Source organism: Drosophila suzukii, chromosome 2L, assembly GCF_043229965.1.
Source record: "Drosophila suzukii chromosome 2L, CBGP_Dsuzu_IsoJpt1.0, whole genome shotgun sequence".
NCBI classification, from domain to species: Eukaryota; Metazoa; Arthropoda; class Insecta; order Diptera; family Drosophilidae; genus Drosophila; species Drosophila suzukii.
In genome coordinates, this window is record NC_092080.1 from 23,915,978 (window position 1) to 23,940,714 (window position 24,737).

Consider the following 24,737-nt stretch of genomic DNA (forward strand, 5'->3'; position numbering starts at 1 on the left):
TAGGTCTAAATTTAAACAGTTAATGGTACACTGCCAACCGCTGTTCATGTCGATAAAAAGCTCGCGCTAGTGTAGATAGGTTATAACTCAGGATTCGATCTGGTGAAATATCGATGCATAGCATAACATCGATAGCAACACAGACATCGGAAAATATCGAGAAGTATCGCGAAGAAAACATCTCTAATCGGCAGCGGCTGCAATAAATATCCGTGAAAACCCAATTAATTCGCAATTAAATCAAGCGAAAGACTTGTAACCGCGTGAGATCCTTCGGCGCCGGTGATAGCATATCATAAATCTTCGAGCGACCAGTGGAACAGTGCGCGCAGCCCCTAGGGCAACCGAAAAGTTAACCTCTAAAGTCCGGACCCAGCAGGCAGATGCACCTGCCGCACTCCTTCCCTTCCCAAATGCTAGTGAAAAGCGTCTCTAACTAGTGGATATATCCTGTCCAGCCATGTCGACGACGTCGGTGGTGCAGCAGTTCGTGAACGGGCTCAAGTCCCGCAACCGGAATGTCCAGAACAAGGCCACCCAGGACCTGCTCTTCTACGTGAAGACCGAGCTGCGCGAAATGTCCCAGGAGGAACTGGCACAGTTCTTCGACGAGTTCGACCACCACATCTTCACCATGGTGAATGCGGCGGACATAAACGAGAAGAAGGGCGGTGCCCTGGCCATGAGTAAGTCCTGGGAACGCTGGTGATCTATAGAGGATTTATTGTTTGCCTTTTCAGAGTGCCTGATTAACTGCGAGGGCAGCCTGACGGCCAGGAAGGGCATTTCGCCCTATTTGAACCGCCTGCGGGACCTGCTCCTGATCAACGATGTGTCCGTCATGGAGATTGCCGCCCGCTCTCTGGTCAAACTGGCTAACATGCCCACTTCCAAGGGTGCCGATTCCTTCGACTTCGACATTAAAAAGGCCTTCGAGGTGCTTAGAGGAGAGAGACAAGAGGTGAGTAACATCATGGGATTAAACATTTAGAGCTGCACTTAAGTCGTTTTTGAAGTAACTTACTATTTATCTAAACTTATCTCTTGGTTCTAAGTCGATCAAATTAAATATATATGAAAATTTACTTTTATTTCAATTAAAAGGATTTTTCTTAAAGCGAGTTAAACTTGTTATTTAAGACTGAATGGTAAAATTAAGAACATTTGTAAATGTTTTTCTTTTCAGTACCGCCGCCACGCAGCCGTCTTTATTCTTCGTGAGCTGGCCATCGCCCTGCCGACTTACTTCTACCAGCACATCCTCACATTCTTCGAGGTCATCTTTAACGCCATCTTCGATCCGAAACCTGCCATTCGTGAGTCCGCAGGGGAGGCTTTAAGGGCTGCTTTAATTGTCACTGCCCAGCGAGAGAGCACAAAACAATCAAGTGAACCACAGTGGTACCGGATCTGCTATGACGAGGCCAATGCCAGTTTCAGTGCGGATCTCACCGCTGGCAAGGAGCAGAAGGGCGTCTACAGAGACGATCGCATTCACGGCGGCCTTATCGTCTTCAACGAGCTGTTTCGCTGTGCCAATGCCACCTGGGAGCGGCGCTACACGTCGCTTAAGACGCTTTTCCCCAAAGCACAGCACAACAAGTTCCTGGAGGCCAGCAGCACGTCGGGAATGGGCTCCCAGCTGAATACCCTAGTGCCGCGACTTAAGGTGCCCTTCATCGACAAGCTGGGCAGCACCCACCATACGCATTTGGGCGATGGAGAACATCACAACGGCGTGGCCAAGTTCGCGAGCGTGAGTCTAACGATCTAATATCCCCACACTCGAATGTATTTGTTACTCTCATTTATTTGTTTACGTAGTAAGTAACAAGAAATCAGCTGACCCAATTATATTTGAAAGGCAAACGTAATAAGATCTAGCTGTGTACTGTGATTTTTTTATTTTTCAACCTATTTTCATTTAAAACTAATGAATCTGATTGGTATTTATATATTTTTTTTTCCTAATCTTCGAAAATAATTAAGTTATATTTAAAATATTTAAAACACAATTATCTAACAAGCCTAATTTTTCCAAAGCATAACGTATTGGAGTCTGCCTACGCTCACGAGATACTTCAGGAGCACTACACTACCATTTGCGACAATGTCTTGGAGCAGCGTTCCTTAAAGTCACCCTATGTCCAGCAGGCTCTGCTGCAAATCCTTCCTCGACTGGCTGCTTTTAACCGCGAAGTGTTCGTGGAAAAGTACCTACAAACTTGCGTGTCGCACTTAATGCTAATCCTGCGGGGCAAGGATAAGGATCGTACGGTCGCCTACATTACCATCGGTTACATGGCAGTGGCCGTTCAAAGTGCAATCGAGGTTCATCTATCCGCGATCATGGGCAGCGTGAAGGTCGCGCTGCCAGCGAAGGACTTGACCAGTAAACGAAAGGTGCCAGTGGACCCTGCAGTCTTTGCCTGTATAACGCTTCTTGCACATGCCGTTAAGTCGGAGATAGCCGAAGATGTTAAGGATATACTTGAGCAGATGTTCTACACGGGACTCTCACCAGCCCTAACCGTTTGCCTGAGAGAACTTTCTGAGAACGTGCCGCAGTTAAAGTCCGCCATCACAGAAGGCTTGATTGGAATTCTATCTCAGGTCCTAATGAACAAGGCAGCTGCCGTTCCATATACTGCTCTGCCTCCGATCGCGATCGATGCATCGCTGATGCAAAACGCAGACGGAGCCACCACAGTACTGGCTCTAAAAACACTGGGGACATTTAACTTTGAGGAGCAGAATATGTTGGACTTCGTGCAACGGTAAGCAAAAAGATTATTATCCTTTAATTATAGTAAAAGTTTGAATTTCTTATTCTAGTTGTGCCGATTACTTCATCGTTCATGAACAGCAGGAGATACGTCTGGAGGCGGTGCAAACCTGCACGCGACTCCTGAAACTCGCAGTGCAATCATCTGAAAGTATGGAAAATTCCAAGACTCTTAGCGATACCGTATCTCACGTGATTGAGCGCCTGCTGATGGTGGCCATAACGGACATGGACTGCAATGTGCGGATACGTATCCTCCGCTCGCTGGACGAGACCTTTGATGCAAAACTCGCACAGCCTGAGTCTCTAAACTCACTTTTTATTACCCTACATGACGAGATCTTTGAGATACGGGAGCTGGCGATGGTCACCATTGGAAGATTGTCCTCCATGAACCCGGCTTATGTGATGCCCAAGCTAAGAACCACCATGATCGAGTTGATTACGGATTTGAAGTACTCGGGAATGAGTAGGAACAAGGAGCAGAGCGCTAAGATGCTAGACCATCTGGTGATAAGCACGCCCAGGCTGATATCTTCATACATGAATCCGATCCTAAAGGCGCTAGTGCCCAAACTTCATGAGCCGGAATCGAATCCGGGGGTAATTCTAAATGTGCTTCGCACCATTGGTGACCTGGCAGAGGTGAATGGAGGTTCCGATGAAATGGAACTGTGGGCAGATGACCTTCTATCCATTTTACTCGAGATGCTCGGGGATGCTGGTAGCCCGGATAAGCGAGGAGTGGCTCTGTGGACCTTGGGACAACTAATTAGTGCAACGGGCAGGGTTGTTAGCCCGTACCACAAGTACCCCGTGCTTATCGACATATTGATCAACTTTCTCAAAACGGAACAGCGTCGCTCTATTCGACGGGAAACGATCCGTGTGCTAGGCCTATTGGGAGCCATGGATCCTTACAAGCACAAAATGAACAAGGGCTTGATTGACAGCCAAAAGGATAATGTTCTGATAGCATACTCTGATGGGAAAGTAGACGAGAGTCAGGACATCTCCACCGCAGAACTACTGGTCAATATGGGTAATGCTTTGGACGAGTATTACCCAGCAGTGGCCATAGCTGCCTTGATGCGGATCCTTCGGGATCCCACTCTGAGTACTCGGCATACAAGTGTGGTGCAGGCTGTGACCTTCATCTTCCAGAGCCTCGGCATCAAATGCGTGCCGTACTTGGCCCAAGTGCTTCCTAATTTGCTGGATAACGTACGTACCGCGGATAACAATCTTAGGGAGTTTCTGTTTCAGCAGCTTGCCATTCTAGTTGCCTTTGTGAAGCTGCACATTATCAGCTACATGGGCGAAATTTTCAAGTTGATCAAAGAGTTTTGGACCATTAACACACCCTTGCAAAACACTTTAATTAATTTGATCGAACAAATTGCCGTGGCTTTGGGCTGCGAGTTCAGGGATTATTTAGCGGAGCTGATCCCTCAGATTCTGAGGGTGCTTCAGCATGATAACTCGAAAGATAGAATGGTCACCAGACGATTGCTCCAAGCTCTACAAAAGTTTGGAAGCACTTTGGGTTACTATCTACCGCTGATTATTCCGCCCATCGTGAAACTCTTCGACTCTCCGTACGTACCGCAACAGGTGTCAATGGTGGCACTAGAAACTATCAACAACCTGGCTTGTCAGCTGGACTTCACCGACTTTTCCTCGCGCATTATTCATCCACTGGTTCGAGTGCTGGACGCTGAACCGGAGCTGCGGGACCAAGCGATGATCACGCTCCGCTCGCTGGTCAAACAACTGGGCAAGAAGTACCTGGTGTTCGTTCCCATGGTGCAGCGTACTCTAACCAAGCACCGCATTGCGGATCCCGAATACGAGAAGCTACTTAGTAGCATCCAATCCAACAGCACTCTGGCAGATTGCTCTGGAGCGGGAGAGTCAGGACTGCGCACGGCCAAGATCAAGAACAACGAGCCCTTCGTGACTGACAGGAATAGCAATAACAAAAATTTGCAGGTTAGTTTAATCAAAAACTATAACACTCTAACGCCACAATCATAGTTGCACAGTCTTATAAAGGTTCGATTGTTTTCTTGTAGGTTACCACAAATGAACTGCGAATGGCGTGGCAGGTTACTCGGCGCGTCTCCAAAGACGATTGGGTGGAGTGGCTGAAGCGGCTGTCGATTGGCCTGCTAAAGGAATCGCCCTCGCACGCGTTAAGAGCCTGCCGGTCGTTGGCCCAGGAATATGACACTCTACTGCGAGACCTCTTTAACGCCGCATTTATCTCCTGTTGGACGGAGCTCTCGCCGGATCTAAAATCGGAGCTAACACAGTCGCTGATCCAAGCCCTGCAAGTTACCGACATGCCGGAGATCACACAGACAATTCTAAACCTAGCTGAGTTCATGGAGCATTGCGATCGCGACCCAATACCAATAGAGACTAAGCTGTTGGGAACTCGGGCGATGGCCTGCAGAGCTTACGCCAAAGCTTTGCGATACAAGGAAGAAGAGTTTCTTCTGCGGGAGGATCCGCAGGTTTTTGAGTCCTTGATTCTGATTAACAACAAGTTGCAGCAAAGGGAAGCGGCAGAGGGTTTGCTTACAACCTATCGCAATGCAGCCAACGAGCTAAACGTTCAAGGAAGATGGTATGAAAAACTTCATAACTGGGATCAGGCTCTGGAGCATTACGAAAGGAACCTAGAGACTGATTCCTCGGACCTGGAGGCCCGCCTCGGTCACATGCGCTGCTTGGAGGCGCTAGGAGACTGGTCTGAGCTGAGCAATGTCACCAAGCACGAGTGGGAAAACTTCGGTACGGAGGCGAAGTCAAGAGCGAGTCCCTTGGCTGCAGTGGCTGCCTGGGGTCTGCAGGATTGGGAGGCGATGCGAGAGTATGTGAGATGCATACCGGAGGACACTCAGGATGGAAGCTACTATCGTGCAGTTCTAGCGGTGCATCATGACGACTTTGAAACCGCCCAGCGCCTTATTGACGAAACCAGGGATCTCCTGGACACGGAGCTCACATCAATGGCGGGCGAGTCCTATGAAAGAGCTTACGGAGCCATGGTGTGTGTTCAAATGCTGGCGGAACTGGAGGAGGTCATCCAATACAAACTGATCCCAGAGAGAAGAGAGCCCTTAAAGACCATGTGGTGGAAGCGCCTTCAAGGAGGACAACGCCTAGTAGAGGACTGGCGAAGGATCATTCAGGTGCACTCGTTGGTGGTAAAACCGCACGACGACATACACACCTGGTTGAAATACGCAAGTTTGTGCAGAAAGAGCGGTTCCCTGCACTTGTCCCACAAAACTCTTGTGATGCTACTTGGCACCGATCCCAAAGAGAATCCGAAGCAACCACTTCCGTACAATCAACCCCAAGTGACTTATGCATATACCAAGTACATGGCTGCCAACAATCAGTTGCAGGACGCCTACAACCAGTTGAGACACTTTGTAAACACGTATAGTCAGGAGCTGAGCTGTTTGCCACCGGAAGCGCTAAAGCAGCAAGATCAGCGGTTAATGGCCCGTTGCTACCTACGCCTGGCCACCTGGCAAAATAAGCTGCAGGATAGTCTCGGACCGGAGGCGATTCCAGGGGCCCTCGAGTGCTTTGAGAAGGCCACCAGCTACGATCCGAATTGGTACAAGGCCTGGCACCTGTGGGCGTACATGAACTTTAAGGTGGTACAGGCACAGAAATCGGCACTGGACAAACAACAGCCCTCGGGCGTCAGCATGGGAATGGCAATGGGCATGGGTCTTGACAGTGATCTGCTAATTATTCAGCAATATGCAGTTCCAGCGGTTCAGGGCTTTTTCCGATCAATCAGCCTAATCAAGGGTAACTCACTGCAGGATACGCTACGCCTCTTGACCCTTTGGTTCGACTACGGAAACCATGCGGAGGTGTACGAGGCGCTGCTTTCTGGAATGAAGCTGATCGAAATCAACACCTGGTTACAAGTAATCCCGCAGCTAATTGCCCGTATTGACACCCACCGCCAGTTGGTGGGGCAGCTGATCCACCAGCTGTTAATGGACATAGGCAAGAATCACCCACAGGCGCTGGTCTATCCTCTAACAGTGGCTTCCAAGTCAGCGTCGTTAGCGCGCAGGAATGCCGCCTTTAAGATTCTGGACTCGATGAGAAAACACTCCCCCACTTTGGTGGAGCAGGCGGTCATGTGCAGCGAGGAGCTCATCCGAGTTGCGATTCTCTGGCACGAACAGTGGCACGAGGGATTGGAGGAGGCCTCTCGCCTGTACTTTGGAGATCGAAACGTAAAAGGCATGTTTGAGATCTTGGAGCCATTGCATGCCATGCTGGAAAGGGGACCGCAAACGCTCAAGGAGACATCCTTCTCGCAGGCCTATGGACGAGAGCTGACGGAAGCCTACGAATGGTCGCAGCGGTATAAGACATCCGCGGTGGTGATGGATCTGGATCGAGCCTGGGACATCTACTACCACGTCTTCCAGAAGATCTCGCGCCAGCTGCCACAGCTCACCTCCCTGGAGTTACCGTACGTCTCCCCCAAACTGATGACCTGCAAAGACCTTGAGTTGGCCGTTCCCGGGTCCTACAATCCGGGCCAGGAGCTCATACGGATTAGCATCATCAAAACAAACCTTCAGGTAAGGATTGCAGTGTTCTTTCTCTAAAAAAGGTAGCAAAAAAGTCAACAAACTTATTTCTGAAAGGTAGAACCCTAAAAAGTTCCTTAAATTAAAAATTAAATAATCTAATTATATGTTGGGGCTGTTTTCATTTCAGGTGATTACATCCAAGCAGCGCCCGCGAAAGTTATGCATACGTGGGTCCAACGGCAAGGACTACATGTACCTGCTAAAGGGCCACGAAGATCTGCGTCAGGACGAGCGCGTGATGCAGCTTTTCTCGTTAGTAAACACATTATTATTGGACGATCCGGATACGTTCCGGCGAAATCTTGCTATCCAGCGGTACGCGGTTATCCCGCTCAGCACCAACTCTGGCCTGATTGGGTGGGTACCTCACTGCGATACCCTCCACACCCTGATCCGCGACTACCGGGACAAGAAGAAGGTGCCACTCAACCAGGAACACCGCACCATGCTCAACTTCGCTCCGGACTACGATCATCTCACACTGATGCAGAAGGTTGAAGTGTTCGAACATGCGTTGGGTCAAACGCAAGGCGACGACCTGGCTAAGTTGCTGTGGCTCAAGTCTCCTTCCTCGGAACTGTGGTTTGAGCGGAGAAACAACTACACCCGCTCCCTGGCGGTCATGTCTATGGTGGGCTACATCCTCGGTCTGGGCGATCGTCATCCGTCAAACCTTATGCTGGACCGAATGAGCGGCAAGATCTTGCACATCGACTTTGGAGACTGTTTCGAGGTGGCCATGACGCGCGAAAAGTTTCCCGAAAAGATTCCCTTCCGTCTCACCCGGATGCTAATCAAGGCCATGGAGGTCACTGGCATCGAGGGTACATACAGACGCACCTGCGAGAGCGTGATGCTGGTGCTCCGCCGAAACAAGGATTCCTTGATGGCCGTGTTGGAGGCCTTCGTGTATGACCCTCTGCTCAATTGGCGACTGTTGGATGTGGACAAGAAAGGTAACGATGCGGCTGCTGGGGCGGGAGCTCCAGGCGGAAGGGGCGGTTCTGGAATGCAGGACAGCCTTAGTAACTCGGTGGAGGACTCCCTGCCGATGGCTAAGTCGAAGCCCTACGACCCTACGCTGCAGCAAGGCGGCCTGCACAACAACGTGGCCGACGAGACAAACAGCAAGGCCAGCCAGGTGATCAAGCGGGTCAAGTGCAAGCTTACCGGCACCGATTTCCAGACGAAGGAGAGCGTCAACGAGCAGCAGCAGGTGGAGCTGCTCATCCAGCAGGCGACCAACAACGAGAACCTCTGTCAGTGCTACATTGGCTGGTGTCCGTTCTGGTAGGTCCAGAGGTCCTGTAGAGATCCGATACGACAACCGGCAACTGACTGAGCGAGATTACGAAAACTACTACCACTAACTGAATTGTGCGCACACATCTCTTAAGATGTGACTGCAATTAGACTAAGTATATAATATTTTTATAATTTATGTTAGAAATACGCTTTATTATCTTTTATTTGTGAATACTATTGGAAGCTGGTTCCAATTTTGTAAAAATTATAAAAACCCGTGAAACAATCAATTCTTTTGGAAACTCGTTTTATTGACTTCGTTTTGGAAATTTTTAAGGTCCTACTCTCACCCGCCTATACGGTGCGCTTTGAGGTATTTAATGCATAATAAAAGACATTTTTTGAAAAAAACGCGTTTTAGGGTCTGCGAATTGGTTTCAAAGTTTATAACTCATACGCACTTTTGCCCTTGATCAAAAATATTATTTTCATATGGGTGGCCTTGACTTGGTTTCATTTCTCAAATTCGTTTGCCACCTTTCCGAACTACTTTGAAAGCTTTAAAAATTGAAACAGGCCAGAATTTACAGAGTTTTGAAAATATTGACAATAAGGTATTAAAATCCTCGAGCTGCTTAAGTCATTCCCAAATAATTTTTATTTATTTTTGAAAAAACCGTTTCATAAATGGACCTTCTGGAAGGACAAAGAAGGCAATATTCAATTAAATATATTTATTTATTATTTAAAAACAAATTAGCGTAAGTAAGTAATTGTAGGGGACTTTTTCTGTCGTTTGCTCGCTTCGTTAACGCGACACCAAATTTATATGGCGCGATAGCAGATGAAGATGCCATGGCATGGTTGATATTAAAGAGTTCATTTAACATGATTCTAAAACGGCTTTCCGTGTTTCGGTGAAGCTCTCCTTTTTTATTAACATTTTTTTAGGCTAAACAAATCTTTGTGTAGCCGCGTTATGGATTTAATAATATGATGAAAAGGCCGGACTGAAATTCCCCTTTGTCTCTAAATGGTAACTAGCATTTGTGTTACATCTTTGGCGCTTTGTAACAATCTTTTTCCAGAAAATCTACTAATATAGAGGACACTTGATAGTACGGATCTCTTAGATGGTTAATCCGTTGTGTCAAATTCGGATTTTAGATGTCCAACCAAAAACATTTCGCAATTGTCCATTTTTTTACTAATATTGACTGAGTTTAGAATGTTGACAAAGTTGGGTATGGGAAACCGATTTTTTCAATAAAGTTCTGGCTGGAACACATGTTGTATGAACAATTTTAAAGCAAACTTTGAGGACGATTCGCAAGGTCTAAACCTCAACAAATTTTTTTTTTTTTTGATTACATTTTTAACAGACCTTAATCTACCATGTAAAATGGTGAGAACCAGTTTTCATTTTTTTGACCACCCTAGTCTACATACGAAATATAAACTTTTGATCCATCAAAGGGCCTGGTTAGAGTATTAAAGATACAGTATTAGGGAATCTCTAAACTATACTGTATATATATAAATAAATTTATTTTATAAACTAGTTATTAATATACATTTAATTTAATTTAGTTAAGAGGAGTTCTTGATTGATTGTATACTATACAAAAATATCACAAAAATATTTGTTGAACTACTTAATAATATAGCATGCCAATACATGTACTAATATTTTTGTACCCTTGCTGAGGGTACAATGATTATAGTCAGAAGTTTGCAACGCAGTAAAGGAAAGGGTTCCGACCCCATAAAGTGTATATATATATTTTTGATCAGGATCACTAGACTAGTCGACCTAGCCGTCTGCCCTTATATCCGTTCCTACGCGAACTGGTCTCTCAGTTTAAAAGCAATAGGCATGAAACCTTCCCGGAAGTTTTTTTCCTATTGCAGGAACGGGGCGGATCGGACCACAATATCCTATAGCTCCTATAATATGATCAGACGATCGAATGATTATTTCAGAACTACGAGTTTAATATAATAAAAATCGGACATATAAATATAATGAAGATGGAAGGATCGCAAATTTAACGTACAAATAATACAAAAACATCGATAAAACAAATACGATAGAAAATTGAAATGAAACAGTCTTAAAAGTTCTGCGATTATATTTTAATTCTCTAAAAACCGGAATGCTCTGTATATAACGGGTTTTTAGTAGGGACGCTATAAAAGTACACCGATTAGGGCAGCAAACGACGCAATATATTTCCCTTTCTTTTGACATTTCTCTTCAGTAAGGTTTGCCATTTCATCATGGAATATCAATCAATATACGATCCAACGAGTCGAAATTTTTAAATTTTTTTCAACGGCTTGGCATCTCTGTGACGATGTTGTGGCGAATTTTGCCAAAAGATCAAATTGACGAAAGAACTGAAGCCGCGGAGATTGATGAACTTCATACGAACATCGAACGTAAGATTACAGCAGTATCGGCCGGTTTATTCTTAAAAATCGTCGAGAATTTGGTTCAGCGTCTGGACTTCTGCAAGCGCCGAGTTTCATATTATGTATGGCACCGAAAATACTTTCACAGAAATAATAATAATTAAACAAATAAATGTTAAATAAACAAACAATTCTATACCCTTGCATTACCGGGGGAGCATTGTATGTACAGAGCTTTACGATTTCATGAAATCTAAAAACTAATTACAGAAATATAAAGACCATTTTAATTTAATACCGTAACAAACCGATATATAAAGGTCTTTCTATTATTTTGACAGTAATTACCCGATCGTTCCTATGGTAGCTATATAATAAAGTCGTCCGAGTTTTTTAATTTTTTTTTTTTAAATTCTGAAATATTAATAGAATGATAATGCCAAGAGTTAATATGTCAATATATATTGTACAGTATAGTATAGTATTATAGTATATTTTTGATTCTTATGTATTTAGGATCAAGTTGATCCCAATAATTTAATCCTAGGTGAAGTGTCATTTTCACCCACACTTATTAAATTGACACTTTTGGGTGTACTACTTGTAAAAGTAATGTAATATTTTGAATAGTGGCAAAACTTTCTGCATTGGTAAATTCGACAAAGAAAATAATGTTTTATGTAGTTACATATTTATCATCAAACAGCCTACAAAACGTCAAAGCTACATCTTAAAGATGTTCAAAATTTGTATTATAGAATATCAGCATTAACAAATTCTTAAGTTTCAGATCCCAAATAAACGGTTTCCCTCCGAAATGGAAAAAGTTGGGAGTTTAAAATATGTGTTCCAATCGAGGCTAGAAAGAAAATCCATCGAGGATTCCGTGTCGAGCTGCGACGACTTCCCCAGGCCACGCGGAACCAGGAAAGCAGCCAAGTTTCAGCGGGACAGAGTGGAACCTGCTGAAGATGGTGACAATGTCCCTAGAGAAAAAAGGGTCAAGCGCCCGGAAAGGAAAAATAAACTTCAAATATCCAAGAGCAGGAAGCGTCCTTCCACCAAAGTCACTGCGAGAAAGCGTGCTGCAAGCGCCAAGAAAGATCAACAACCGAAGGCCACTGGCATCCCAGAGCACAGTGTGAAGCGGTCTACAAGTCTAGGTTCTGAGATCTACAAGGAGCCCTTCTGGTGGAACTTGTTCGGCACGAAGCAGATGGAAAAGGAAGCAAAGTCCAGCGAAATGTCGACCCAAACGAAATTAACGAGCCGGTATCTCAAGAAGAATACGTGATGACGAAGTAAATATCTCTCTTATACCAAGGATTTTAAAGGATTTAGTGAATTGATATCACAAATTTTAGGAGCTGTCTTGACACGTTTGGTCTTTCGACAAATTTTGAAATAAAGGTGCTGCCACCGGAACATTGAGAAAAGACGGTCGGGGGTGGCTCTTATCTGTTCTGCTTAAACTTATTTATAAATGTCTGAAGCCATTGCAGGTTTATCTTGGCCACCGGTTTGCCATTTTGATTTCTATTTATACACCATGCAAAATTATATAAATTTTTTGCCAGGACTACCAATTATTTATTTCTATAGCTAGCTTTGTTTCTTCTTTAATTTAGATTGCGGCCTAACATGTGATTTTCCTAAACCGCTTTTAAGTTTTTTAATAAGTAAACCAAAAACTAATTTAACAATAAAGTAGATAGCAGCAATAGCTGCAAGTACCACAGCATAAATATCAAGGTTATTGGCAGCTATGTAGTTCATGTGCACCACGGGGCTTTGAAGGTGAGGCGCTCCATGGTAGCGGATCACGTATTCCACCCAGTACACAAGTGTCTGCCGTGCACTCATTGGACGATCACGATAGAGAGTAGAGAAAGCCTGCACAGCCTTAGAATACTTCGGGTTCTCGAGCAGCTCCTGAATGTTGCGAAGAAAGCTGTCTTCTTCTAGTGTTAAAAGGCTTTGCTGCAGACCAAAGCCCTGTTTTACCATGGCATCGGCATTCGCGGGCTGGTCGCCGAAAACCGGCAAGGCCAGCATGGGTTTACCGTGATACTGGGCCTCGGTTACTCCGCCCTTTCCAGCGTGGGTAATGAACAGAGTGATGTTCGGATGTGCTAGGATGTCGTCCTGGGGCACCCACTCCGAGTAGAGTATATTTTTTGACTCTCCCGGGGAGTTCTTCAGGTCATCCCACTTCCAGATCACCTTCTGCTTTAGCTTGGAGACGACATTAAACATTTTCTGCACTGTTTCGGGCTTAAGGTTATCTATTTTTAGATTGGATCCCAGGCTAAGAAGTATAGCTCCATTTGGAGCTTCTTTCAGGAACTCCTTCATATTTTGGGGTAGAGTATCAGGTTGATCCTTCACTTGTATTCCTCCGATTTCGATGACGGCAGGTACATTGGGCCTGATAGGTCCCTCGCTTATGCCATGAGAGGCAAAAAAGATGAGTGAAATGTTTTTGTTCAAGTCTCCGTAGCTGGGCAGAGTAGGATCGTCTCCATAGATCTCCCTATACAAAAAAGTTAGATAAAAATATGCTAGAACTGAAAGAACAGCCTTATACCAACCTGTATGTCCTTGCATTGTTATACTCAAGCACAAACATAAATAGCCGCTGTGCCAAGCTTCCAAACTGGTTAATCAGTCGCTTTCCAAAGCTCATGGGGATGCCAGGTTCGACAGTCAAGTGCATTGCTGGCACATAGGAGACTTCGTCGGGGTTTCCCAGAATGTTGCCCAAGAACGAAGGTGGGTTTGAAAGGGCAACCACCAGAGGAACCTTTAGCTTGTGGGCCAAGGCCAGTTGAAAACTGTTCATGAAGTAGCCCACTATGACCAGATCGAACCTGTTGTCCGGGTGCTCATAAAGGTTTTTGACCACCGGGTGCTTCATTACGCTGCCCATCTTAGAGAACGCCTGGATCATTTGTCTGATCGACCGAAACATAGACACGTAGGCGTTGCTATTGTCCGTTTTGGATAAGCCGGCAACAACTGAACTAAAGGCTTGAAGGTCATCCTTTTCCAGTGGCACAAGGATGTGTGTAATATCCTTGTGTAGGAACGGAGGTTTCAGGACGGTCACAACAGTGACGTTGTGCCCCTTCTCTGCCAGAATACGGGCCATCGACATCTGAATTACCAAGTGCGATGGACTGAGGCTGGCAAACAGACCAACAATGTTAGCCCCATGTGCTCCGGCAAGCAGAGCCACAATCTGGATGCCAAGGAAAAACGAATGTCCAGCCATGATAATGCAACCCCGACGGCGATTGAAAGTAAACTGGTTACGGGGCACCTGGTCTCACGTTCCTTTAACGGTGTCGGTAAGACAGATAAGCCTTATCAACCAACTCAGGTTATCACGCCTTGCTAGACTACAGCTCTACTGTTTAATATCTCAGATTATTGATTGAGAATGTCTAGTAAGCATTATTAAGATTGTGAGCGTACCGATGGAAGCTACACAGAGAAAACAGATGAAAATTAAACGTTCTTAAATTAAGACAACATGTTCATAAATCAATAGCAATTTGTCTTCAAGTTTCTTAAAAGAGTTAGAAACAAGAGAGATATCTTTAGTTGAGTGCCTTAAGTATCTCATTGTTTATACGGACAGAGAGACGGTGGCCAAATCCAATCGGTTAGTGGTTCTTATCAAGAATATATATACTTTACAGAGTCGGAAACGCTTCCTTTTACCAATTAGCCTTCATTACATTGAACGCGTTGTCCTAAAGGAATAAAATTTGTTCTGTTCGTCGCGTATTTTATGAAGATTATAACATAAGGTTCCACCGGCCTTCAAGCTCCAATTTTTCTAAATTTTGTTTTTTTACTTTCACCTCAACTTCTGATTCAACCAAGACAATAAGAATACCTGTAACGATCGGACTTTCATGCAGATTTTCAATTTCGCAGCTATATGTATATATCAGCGGTCGAGAAACAACAAAGTATAAGATAGTGGCTCAGGTCATTCATTACAGCCACACAATCAGGGTACAGCATCAGTCGACACACACACATCGAATGATGTATTTCGTGCCCACCGCTGGCACACGCAATCCAACCAACTTCTTAGGGCTTCAAAAAATCACACCAATCTTTTTATTCATTATTTTTATTTGGAAATCCAATTGCAAATAAATTCAATTTTTTAAATCACCACAGACCCACAAAACGTATAGGGTAAACGAACAATTCGATATTCTGTCGTTTTTTAGCGACCAAAAGAAAAACAAACGAGACATTTGCAAAATTTTCAATATTTTTCAAACATCTAAATTATCCGGACTCCAATCGGGAGCGGCGATTAATGATTACTGGTACTTGTAGACCACCCAAAAAGCGGGCGCCACAAATAAACTAAATCCTGCACAATGAATATTTATATTTATATGTAGAAGATAGGTAGACACTAAAACTGCACATTAAACTAGTCCTAGGCGTAGCAGTAGGGGTAGGAGGGGCGTGGCATGGCCGGTTGGGGACGGGGCTTAGCTGTTGTTCCGCTTGCCGCGCTGCTCCTTGCGCCAGGCATCGATGCGCTGCTTCAGCTCTATGTTGGGCACCAGCATGTCCTCGGTGAGGGGCTGTCGGTTGAACGGGTCGGTGCAGCTGTTGAGCAGGTGCCGGGTGATGATCGCCCGGTCCATCACTGTGCCAGAGGGAAGCACCACTGGGTCAGACATGAGGGTGTCCATCAGCGGATCCTTGAACTCATCGGGCGCATCTGCGCATTCATCTTCAGTCTGTTGGTTGGTAACTGCGCAGAACACATTTGAATTACATTTGTTTCTAGAATATTACACTTTGAATCTCTTACCATAGATTTCGTGAGCTCGCTGTGTTAGCGCTTTGAAACGTTCGACCTCAACCGCCGATCGGAGGGACAGGCGTTTGATCCTCGATGCTGCCTCATTGCAAATTTGCACGTCAAAGGAACGCTCATCAGCAGCCAGGGCCTCAGCGAATCTATCACAGTCCAGGTGGAGATATATGTCGAAGATCTGGGCCAGCAGACTGCGTGGCTCCCAGCCATACTTGGCCGGGTTCTTAACCTTGAGGTCGTTGCACTTGGGCCCGGCCAGCTGCTTCAGATTAAAGTTTAGCATGGAACTTAGCCGATCCACAAGCTCGGCGCGCATGAATGGCTCCTTAATGTCGCTCTGAAAGAGATAAAAAGATTATATTTCTGGAATGCACTGGCGTTCGCTATCTATTCTCACTGTCAGATAATGAAACAGGTCGACTGTCTCCCGAGCCAGTGTCAAGTAAGAGCGACACTGGCGCTCGTCCGTCGCCAGCTGGGTGAGTCGGCTCTGTTGCTGTTCTGCGCTCATCTTGCTGAGGTTTGCCTTATCCGATAGCAGCTGCTGCGTCTGATGGATGCGTTTCAGGTTCTCCAAACACTCATCCAGCAAAAAAGTTGTATCGTTCATCAACATGTTGACAAACTTCACAAATTGATTGCCCACCCGGGATTCACAAATGACGGCCTGCCGGTGAATGGGATTCTCCCACATAGATTTGAACAGATGGCTAATATGATATCTGTGTTGGGATAAAATTATATTAATTATTGTTTTTTTTTCAATCGTTCAATGTATGTAAGGGTAATACTACAAAAAAAAAGGGGAGTATTTCCATGTTCCATATCGCATAATAAGTTCTTTTACATGAATGAATTAAGATAAACTCTTGTGTTTCCGGAAGTAAGTTTTAGCTTACTCAAGAAAGTTTTTTACAATACAATAGTTATACTACCCGTCTGCAATTTAAACTAGAGATCGTAATAATGTTTATGGCTCATTCGAAGTTACGTTATAGGCAAGAAAGGTAAAGTTCATATGGGTTTATTGGCATGCTTACCTTATGGTAAACTTATCGTAAAACTCAGTGCTTTGGCCCGTTGTCTCTACATCCACATAGAATCTCATCAGGGCGCTGACCAGGGCGTTCTGGGCCAGCTCGTGGTTCCACATCTGTTCGGAGGACAAGAATAAAGATTTAGTAAAGTTTTAAAACAACAAAAGCCGGAACCTACCGCTGTGTTGACCGAGTTTGCTGGCTTAAGTGAGAACACAAACATCACCTCAACTAGCTTGGCAGTCACATATGGATTCTTTATGAGGTGTGAGGCGCAGACGCAGGTCAGCAGCCAGGTAATGATCGAGTGGTCGATGCCCTGACGGATGTCCACGTTTGCGTGCTGCATGGTGAACAGGATAAACTCGGCGATGTCGTCAATATACCACTCGGGCAGTGCGGAAAATGCATCCGTTGGCTTCAGCTGCTGCACAGGCAGCTTGGATATAAAGGGTCCCTCAATTGGGCGTCCCTCGAACTGGTACAGCATGAATTCGCAGACAGTAGAATAGAATTCCGTGCATCGCTGGAGCAGGGCGGGGTCCAAGAGCGTGATCTCGCTGCAGGTTTTCGAGCTAAAATTGGTAAATATTTAAAGATTAACCGTTTTGAAAAAAAAACAAGTTGACTGACTTTGCAAAAAAAAAAGTTGACTCATTGTCGAAATTGGTATGCGTCATTGATAAGAGCGCAAAAAAAAAAGAAAAACTTCATAATGACAGCGAAATACAAATTAGGTGGGTTCACTCATATCTCGCTTTCAAAGCATTTACATTCTTTATGCTTAAATCCCACCTACGTATAACTTTTAAAAAACATGTTGAAAGTTACCACGTTTCTTCAACTGGTAGCCACGATATCTCAAAAGCAACTTGACCGATCCCTTTTGTATAAATAGAATATGTTCATAAAATGTGTGCATATCGTATAAACTAAAACTATTGGGATAGGCCACATAGTTATTTTTAAATTCAACAATAGTTCATACAAAACAACATTTGTCTGCACCCAAAAAAATCTTTAAGTGTCAAAATAGAAATTGTGGCTGAAAATGAAACTACACCTAGAATCAAATTTGAATGATCAATTTGATTGTAAATAATAATGACACAAAAACTTTTTCGTATAAAAATACTGCCAAGTGTCAAAGTTATTAATACCTTCCTTAAATGTTGCGCTTCTTTGAAGAGCTGTACAACAAAAACTTTAAATTTTTTAACTTCAAATAATTTATATATTGACTTTGTTAAATATGTAATATATAAAAAAAATGCCAAGATCCAAGTTTAAAAGGTTTCACAAAAAATAAAAACATCGGCCGAGACTTGGGTGAACTGCCTTACAAATTACGACTACAAACCAATACCTACCGATTTAGCTTGCGCAGCTGCTTCTCCCAGCGTTCCTTAAACTGATTATTACGGTTAGCGTAGCGGGAGTTGACCCAATGGGGCTTGGTTCGGTCCAGCTCGTCGATAAGCTTCTGCAGCTCCTTAATGGCGCGCACCTTTTGCCGGTAACGCTGGATGGCGGGCAGGTAGCCCAAGTGGTGGGCTTGCAAAGTAAGGAACCAGCATTGCGTCTGGAAGTTGGCGTTCTCCACGGGCTGGCTAAAATCACGGGACAGGAAGTTGCGGTACTCCTCCTCGCTATACCGAATCTTCGTGTCCTGCTCAATGTTGACAAGGGAGTTCTTGTAGTAGTGGAAGTTCGGCTCAATGCGGTCAAGCTTGATCTTGACCGACAGCTGCTGCAGCACGCTCATCAGGTTGATGACGAATCCGTCCCTGGCCAACAGCTTTTCATCACTGGCAAACTGCACGCGGCGGTCATTGTGGCGAAGGATTTTGGAGATGTACTCCAGCGTCTTCGGACGACTGCTTGCATTTACACACAGCGAATGGAACACAACATGCATGTGGGTGCGCATGGAGTGCAGCTCCTGGATGGATAGAAATCAATAAGGATAATTACAAAAGAGAAAAATACACCAACTATCAAACTGTCAATAAGCAACATTAATACATAGTGCATAATGTGGAATTCTACTGCATTGATAAAAGATAAATAAAACTAATAAACACAAAAGGGTAAACATATTATTATCATACGTTAAAAGTTATTTTGATAGAAGCATTGATTAATTACAAACTTTTAATAAAATAGACTTACCCATCGCAGCCGAGAGCTAGCAGCATCTTCAAGCTTATTCTTAGTGCTAAACTCAGCAAACTTTACGTTCTCCTCTGCGAAAAGCGAAACGGAAAGGAAGGGTCCCAGGAAGCTGCATTTTACTATTTCCCGCCCTGAGATCTTTGTGCAGATGGGCGGCAGGAAGTTTGGTTGCCTGGACACGAGATCAGCAATGGGTCGAACATTGCCAACCTTAATGACTACTAGTTTGGCCAGCCACTCGATCTGCTGTACACTGATCTTGGAAGTGCAAATGTTGCGCTGCATTCCGGCGAAGAGGCCTCGAAGCACCTGGCTGAAAATTGCGTCGAATGCATCGCGCTCCTGGTGCGTGTGGGCTACCAAGTCAATGAGGAAAGACTCGCTCACCTTGTCCGTGTACATCAGCTCCAGTAGAGCCGACTGATCCATGTGGCCGTTGAGATTCTGATGAATGCGATCAGTGAGCACCAGGACGGTCATCCGCATCACCTGCTCGAAGGCCAGCTGCAAGGCTGGCTGGGTGACGGCCGTCTTTCGGGAGCATTCCGTCTGATAGTTCTGGTAGCAACGGAATAGGTAGAGCAGCACGTGATGCTTGGTGGTGGTTACGATGCTAAGAACCGGTGGAGCCACGCAGGCACCTCCAGCCTCGCTACTCGTCGTTTCCATTGGACCAGGGGCTCCGCTTGCCGCGGTTTCTTCGGTGGTGGTTGTTCCACCAGGGGCTACAGCATTGGCCAGAATCTCCTGCACCTCCGTATCATCTGATTTTATTTTTTTAGCGGAGGAAAATTCCTTATCGTCTGTAAGAGCGGAACCGCCCTCTCCTTCATTTAGTTCATCGTTGAATATCTTGAGGGCCGCCTCCATGAGCACATTGGAAACAATGCACTCGAAGTCGAATCTGCGACTGGGTTGCTGCTCCAGGAAGCTGGCGCTCTGGGCGCATATTATAGAGCCACTGCCGTACTCATTCCAGGTGGCATTTAGCAGGCGGGAGAGCAGCTGCTCGTTCTGCTCATTCGCACTCTTGGTTGGGCTACCCATCGACTCGATGGCCAATTCATGATTATCAGCGGAGATCTGGCAGCTTTGCAGCACACTTCTCTTGGTGGCCTCGGTGACTGGCAGGCTGAGGGCTGGAGTCATTTCCACATCTTGCACTGGAGTCGAGGCCACCGACTTCATCTCCACATCCATGTCCGGTTTGCCGCTAAGCTCCGACCAGGCGGGCGCGGGAATGGGTGTGGGAGTGGGCGTGGGCAGGGACACCTCCTTGTCACTGGGCGTGGCCTCACGCACCAGTCGAGATTCGCCGGAGACATTGGTCTGCTTCCGCGGCGCCTTGTCAGGGGTGGGAGCTAAGGGCGTCAGGGCGCTCTGCATGCCACTTCGGGCAGCCAAAGTGCGAAGACGACGGGCGCGCATCTGTAAGATAAATAAAAAATATCAATATAACAAGCCGCTTCACTGGTTATTGGAAGAGCTCGGGATTAGAAGTACTTGCCTCTTCGGCGGATAATTCGGCGACCACAACTATCTCCGCCGGCTGTTGTGGCTGCTCATCGGGTGTGTGCTCCTCCGGCTGTTGCTGCTGACTTGGTACCTCACCCTGCGGAAGCTGGGGCTGCTGATCCTGCTCCTGATCTGGGTCGAGGTCCTGATCGTGCTCCTCATCCTCCTCCTCCTCCATGGGCTTTTGTGGTGGCTCTTCTTCCGGCATTTCTCGGATCCGTTGCGAAACGATTCGCAGTTGCTACGAAATGGTTTTTCCGCTCTCTCTGTTTTTGTTTGTTTGTGGCGTAGTTTTTCCGCCGTTTCTTCTCCTGCAAGACGAGAGGCGATGATGTGGGTTAATGAACCAAACAAAAGCACGCGCAGTCGACAAATAAGTAAAAAAAAAAACAAAGTCCAGCGGTCAACGTCAAGTTCAAGAGGAGACAATGCCGCCTTCACCAGAGCCAGATGGATTGGATTCGCTGGCGATTTCTCTTTGTGAGCAACTACGCACTAGGAGGACTTGAAGCATGTGTGCATATCTGGGGGCCAGGACAACTGACCTGCCACAAAATCAACATCAACGTCAAAATCAGACGCAGATCGGCCGAGGTTGACAAAAAATGCACTGCTGCAACTATTTATAGAAGGGGATTTCGAACAGGGCGCACTGCACCTAAACAAGTGCAGTAAACAACATCATAACATATGCGAATCGGACGGGGAAGCCTTATATAATGGCAGGGAAAGCCGATCGGCCGGGAATATATGTGGCCGATATAGCCCACAGACCCACTCCCCCGAAAAGTAATCTGCGCATTTGGGGAAGCGGATGAAGTACACAAAATCGAGATATATAATCGGGGCAATAAGGGTGAGTGCGGAGGCGGGGGTTGCGGGGGCGCATATGTAGGTGCACTTACCTGGACTCTCAGGACTCCGACTTTCACCTGCTGCGTATTAATTTGTTTATGATCCGGCTCTTAGCTATTGCATTTTACTGCCTGGCCCCGGAATTTCTGTTTGGCGATTCCCGAACAAACTACGACTGGTGACCACGCAAAAAATTTCTCTTTTGTTCCGAGTCGAGGATTGCTTAGCGGGCTTCGGTTGGCTGTATCTTTTGGAAACACTCGGTCTGCGGTCAGATAGATAGCAAGCAAATCTCTAGCGACGCGCTGGCTCAGCAAATGTGGCAGACTTCCGCACCGAGCTCTAATAAAATTAATTTTAATTTTTGGGTTTCGCGTCCGTCGTCGCACTGAGTTTCAGTTTGTCTGCCCGACGGTCACTCTAGCCGCCCGTGCGGTCACACTTAGGGATGGGCTGCTATGCGATAGTTGCTTTAACCCTTGACAGGGCGGCTTAAATTTTGAGTGGTTTCCCCAGTGAAACATATTTTCAAAAACTGTATATTACAACTGGCTGGTTTTATTAATAAAAATGTATTCGAAAAGCCTGGTTGCTTTCAAGTCCCTAGGATTATTCATTTCTGGGTCTATAAAACAGGGTATTAATGAAATTATTTTTCAAACCAAGTTGTGTTTTATGTCGAACTTTTCATTGGAACAGCCTAGCAGAGCTATACTTAACCACCCATCATGGACGGATCTTGTGTTTTTGTTATTTTTGTTCAACAAAAGAAAATCATTTACTTCATTTTACAAAAACGTTACAATTATGTGGAACCTAATTAAGAACTTAATACCTAAGTAGCCGCTACTAGAAATCCGTGTATCGCTGTCGCAGGCTCTGTCGTTTGGCAACATGGTGCATCTGGAATATACAATCGTTGAGTTTACAAGCGGACATTCAAAGTGGTTACACGTAGGAAAAGGGCATACCAAACGTTGCTGACGTCGTTCGCGATTCTTTTCGTAGGCCTTGAGGAGAGAGGGACATGTACGCTTAATGAACTCCTCCGATTCCCAAAAAAGACCGCCCTGGTTCTCATAGCGCAAGAGGAATTCAACCTGTAAGAAATATTGGTTATAACGTATGTTTTTAAAGGGAGAATGCTGAATTTTAACGGTATTTTCGGAAAAGATTTAAAAACTACAGCAGAATCCTACCTTGCCCGCCTTGGTCTCCTTGCCCAGAATGCGTTCAATGCCGTTCTCCGGCTTGATGCGTCTGAAGAAGTCCTCGTCGTTGTACTCGGTGACCACCTCCTCGCCGACTTCGTTTAGCATATCCTCGATGCTGAGCAGTCCGTCCTGCAGCCGCTCACCGTTCTGCTCGACGCGCTGCACAAACGTCAGCGGATGCTGCTTGAGGTAGTCCTCCGCTTCGGCGATTGTCTTGGCCAGGTCGAACTCCTCCTCCGGCTCCTCCTCCTCGTCGTCATTGGCCTCGTACTCTTCCTCGGCCTCGCCGTCCATCTCCATGCCATCACAGTTGGCTCCGCTGGGCGAGGAGGCCCGTTTCGTCTGCGTGGAGCGTCGCTTTTTCTTGACCCAGTTTCCGCCGTCGTTTTCCTTGACGTCCGGATGGAAGCGCACCTTCTTAACGCGGACCGACGACGCGGAGTCGATGTCTGTGGTGGAATTGTTGGGCGTCTGCGACTCCAGAAGACTGCTGCTGCTGGAGGCGGACGTGGATGCCGATACTGATGCGCCGGAACTCTCGGCCAGCGTGGTTTCCTTGAGGTTCTGTGAGATTAGCTTGACTTTCGTCTCGAAGGCAGTGCAGGAGGATGTGGGCGAGCTGTTGGCCGGATGTTCTGGTGGGGATTGGCTGCTCTGCGGACTGTCGCCCTCGCCCCGCGTCCCCGCCGCAGCTTCAGTCTTGTGATCCGCCTGCTTCCCAGCTCCCGCCTCTGGTCCCGATACCGATTCCGACCCCTTGCCCATCGATTCCGCAGCGGAATCCCTGCTGCAGTTGTCCAGATCCCCGGGTGAGGGCATTGCGTCCGCATTGGAGTCTCCGTCGCCCGTCGTCGTCTCAACCATCACACACTTGATTTGCATAGATTTGTCCAGCGAGTCACTGCCAGCCGAGTCATCGTTGGACTTGGTATCCATGTGGCTGCGGCTCCGGGTGATCTGCGATGGCTCTCTGTCGTTTCGGGTGGCTGCTACAGTCGAATTTTGGGTAAATGCATCGCAATTCAATTGTAATCTTTCATCCAAACTTTGTTGCTTTCCACTCGGTAAGATAGAGGTGGAACAATAGTCTGTGTTTATTCGATACTATCGATGTCTTCAGAAATTGGCCAGCATCAGTGATTTTCTTGCAACAATCGATTGATTCACTGGAAAAAAATCTTTACGGATTGTTACCTTTTCGAATTAGTTATAAAATAATAAATAGTTTTTAAGAACAATCGCAAGGGATCACTATGAACTTGGTTGTCCAACTTAACTATGTTGCTCACCCTTGTATGTGATTATCAGAATCGCCGAATTGTTAGATTTCTTTATGTATGAAGTAAAAAGTATTCGGGTCCGTAAGTAACAGTAATTTAAGTTGTTTTTTAAAAGGCCTACTGCGATTTTGAAAGTTACACGTCAAAAATAACGCTTTTTTACTATTGTAAACTAGTTAGTAAACTAGTTAGGTATACAACCTGCAAATTTCTGAAGCAAAAAATATAATTATTATTTACGCAAGTAAAAAAAAGATAAGTTGAATTGCCTTGAAAATGTAAAATCTTTATGTATTCTTTAAATTTATTTTCCTCCCCTTTTATGAAATCCCCTCCCGTAAAATACCCTTATGCCAACGTTTTTTCCAATCATTCAAACATGACAAATAGTCCCTTTCCGGTACAGCCATCAGCACCATCTTCCATTCAGCTTTTATCTCCTCAATCCACGCGTCTTCCGGAGGGGTCTCTTGAATTTTAAGACAACATTTCAACATTATTTTAAAAATTTGTAGTCTCGATTTCAATCTATGTATTACTGTGTTTATTAACATTAATTACCAGCTCTAAGGTGTGACCGTTTTTGGGACGTTTAAAAAGATTGTAAAATAAAAACAAGAGAAAACGCTATAGTCGATGGCGTCGACTATTAAGTACCCATTACTCAGCTCAAGGGAGTGCAATAGGAGTGCTTAAAGCAACTCGGTTTTTTTCA

The 24,737-nt window shown here is 45.5% G+C and overlaps 5 protein-coding genes across 5 annotated transcripts; 2 read left to right on the plus strand and 3 right to left on the minus strand.

Moving 5' to 3' along the window:
• The first annotated feature begins 160 nt into the window (after window positions 1-160).
• Window positions 161-8,963, plus strand: mTor (serine/threonine-protein kinase Tor). Its single transcript, XM_017077221.4, has 7 exons — window positions 161-686; window positions 741-961; window positions 1,187-1,756; window positions 2,044-2,777; window positions 2,836-4,777; window positions 4,861-7,416; window positions 7,556-8,963. Exons 1-7 carry the CDS (start codon window positions 461-463, stop codon window positions 8,720-8,722), a joined length of 7,416 nt encoding a protein of 2,471 aa, XP_016932710.3. The 5' UTR covers window positions 161-460; the 3' UTR covers window positions 8,723-8,963.
• Window positions 8,964-11,741: 2,778 nt separating this feature from the next.
• Window positions 11,742-12,602, plus strand: LOC136116666 (uncharacterized). The gene is made up of 2 exons (XM_065863876.2): window positions 11,742-12,389; window positions 12,453-12,602. Exon 1 carries the CDS (start codon window positions 11,906-11,908, stop codon window positions 12,380-12,382), a length of 477 nt encoding a protein of 158 aa, XP_065719948.2. The 5' UTR covers window positions 11,742-11,905; the 3' UTR covers window positions 12,383-12,389; window positions 12,453-12,602.
• A 56-nt stretch (window positions 12,603-12,658) lies between these two features.
• Ugt37B1 (UDP-glycosyltransferase family 37 member B1) lies at window positions 12,659-14,407 on the minus strand. The gene is made up of 2 exons (XM_017077175.4): window positions 13,680-14,407; window positions 12,659-13,621 (listed from the first exon to the last, which is right to left on the minus strand). The coding sequence occupies exons 1-2, from the start codon at window positions 14,360-14,362 to the stop codon at window positions 12,691-12,693; spliced, it is 1,614 nt and encodes a 537-aa protein (XP_016932664.3). The 5' UTR covers window positions 14,363-14,407; the 3' UTR covers window positions 12,659-12,690.
• Window positions 14,408-15,219: 812 nt separating this feature from the next.
• Window positions 15,220-21,935, minus strand: Ube4B (Ubiquitination factor E4B). Its single transcript, XM_017077230.4, has 9 exons — window positions 21,579-21,935; window positions 20,666-20,984; window positions 19,156-20,586; window positions 18,354-18,925; window positions 17,162-17,558; window positions 16,987-17,099; window positions 16,344-16,668; window positions 15,941-16,283; window positions 15,220-15,880 (listed from the first exon to the last, which is right to left on the minus strand). The coding sequence occupies exons 2-9, from the start codon at window positions 20,879-20,881 to the stop codon at window positions 15,612-15,614; spliced, it is 3,666 nt and encodes a 1,221-aa protein (XP_016932719.3). The 5' UTR covers window positions 20,882-20,984; window positions 21,579-21,935; the 3' UTR covers window positions 15,220-15,611.
• A 332-nt stretch (window positions 21,936-22,267) lies between these two features.
• Window positions 22,268-23,849, minus strand: LOC108011957 (clumping factor A). The gene is made up of 3 exons (XM_017077216.4): window positions 22,728-23,849; window positions 22,500-22,628; window positions 22,268-22,431 (listed from the first exon to the last, which is right to left on the minus strand). Exons 1-3 carry the CDS (start codon window positions 23,676-23,678, stop codon window positions 22,378-22,380), a joined length of 1,134 nt encoding a protein of 377 aa, XP_016932705.2. The 5' UTR covers window positions 23,679-23,849; the 3' UTR covers window positions 22,268-22,377.
• Between the last annotated feature and the right edge of the window lie 888 nt (window positions 23,850-24,737).

Bases quoted from the DNA above. Each gene is read 5' to 3' on its own strand.
- LOC136116666 (XM_065863876.2), top strand. From the start codon at position 11,906: ATGGAAAAAGTTGGGAGTTTAAAATATGTGTTCCAATCGAGGCTAGAA.
- Ugt37B1 (XM_017077175.4), bottom strand. From the start codon at position 14,362: ATGGCTGGACATTCGTTTTTCCTTGGCATCCAGATTGTGGCTCTGCTT. The intron at 13,622-13,679 runs GTTGGTATAAGG...TTTTTTGTATAG, and splicing joins AACAATGCAAGGACATACAG to GGAGATCTATGGAGACGATC.
- LOC108011957 (XM_017077216.4), bottom strand. From the start codon at position 23,678: ATGGATACCAAGTCCAACGATGACTCGGCTGGCAGTGACTCGCTGGAC. The intron at 22,629-22,727 runs GTAGGATTCTGC...TATTTCTTACAG, and splicing joins AGGAGACCAAGGCGGGCAAG to GTTGAATTCCTCTTGCGCTA. The intron at 22,432-22,499 runs GTATGCCCTTTT...TGTATATTCCAG, and splicing joins AACGACGTCAGCAACGTTTG to ATGCACCATGTTGCCAAACG.
- Ube4B (XM_017077230.4), bottom strand. From the start codon at position 20,881: ATGCCGGAAGAAGAGCCACCACAAAAGCCCATGGAGGAGGAGGAGGAT. The intron at 18,926-19,155 runs GTAAGTCTATTT...CTATCCATCCAG, and splicing joins CTAGCTCTCGGCTGCGATGG to GAGCTGCACTCCATGCGCAC. The intron at 15,881-15,940 runs GTAAGAGATTCA...TGTTCTGCGCAG, and splicing joins GCGAGCTCACGAAATCTATG to TTACCAACCAACAGACTGAA.
- mTor (XM_017077221.4), top strand. From the start codon at position 461: ATGTCGACGACGTCGGTGGTGCAGCAGTTCGTGAACGGGCTCAAGTCC. The intron at 1,757-2,043 runs GTGAGTCTAACG...ATTTTTCCAAAG, and splicing joins GCGTGGCCAAGTTCGCGAGC to CATAACGTATTGGAGTCTGC. The intron at 7,417-7,555 runs GTAAGGATTGCA...TTTTCATTTCAG, and splicing joins TCATCAAAACAAACCTTCAG to GTGATTACATCCAAGCAGCG.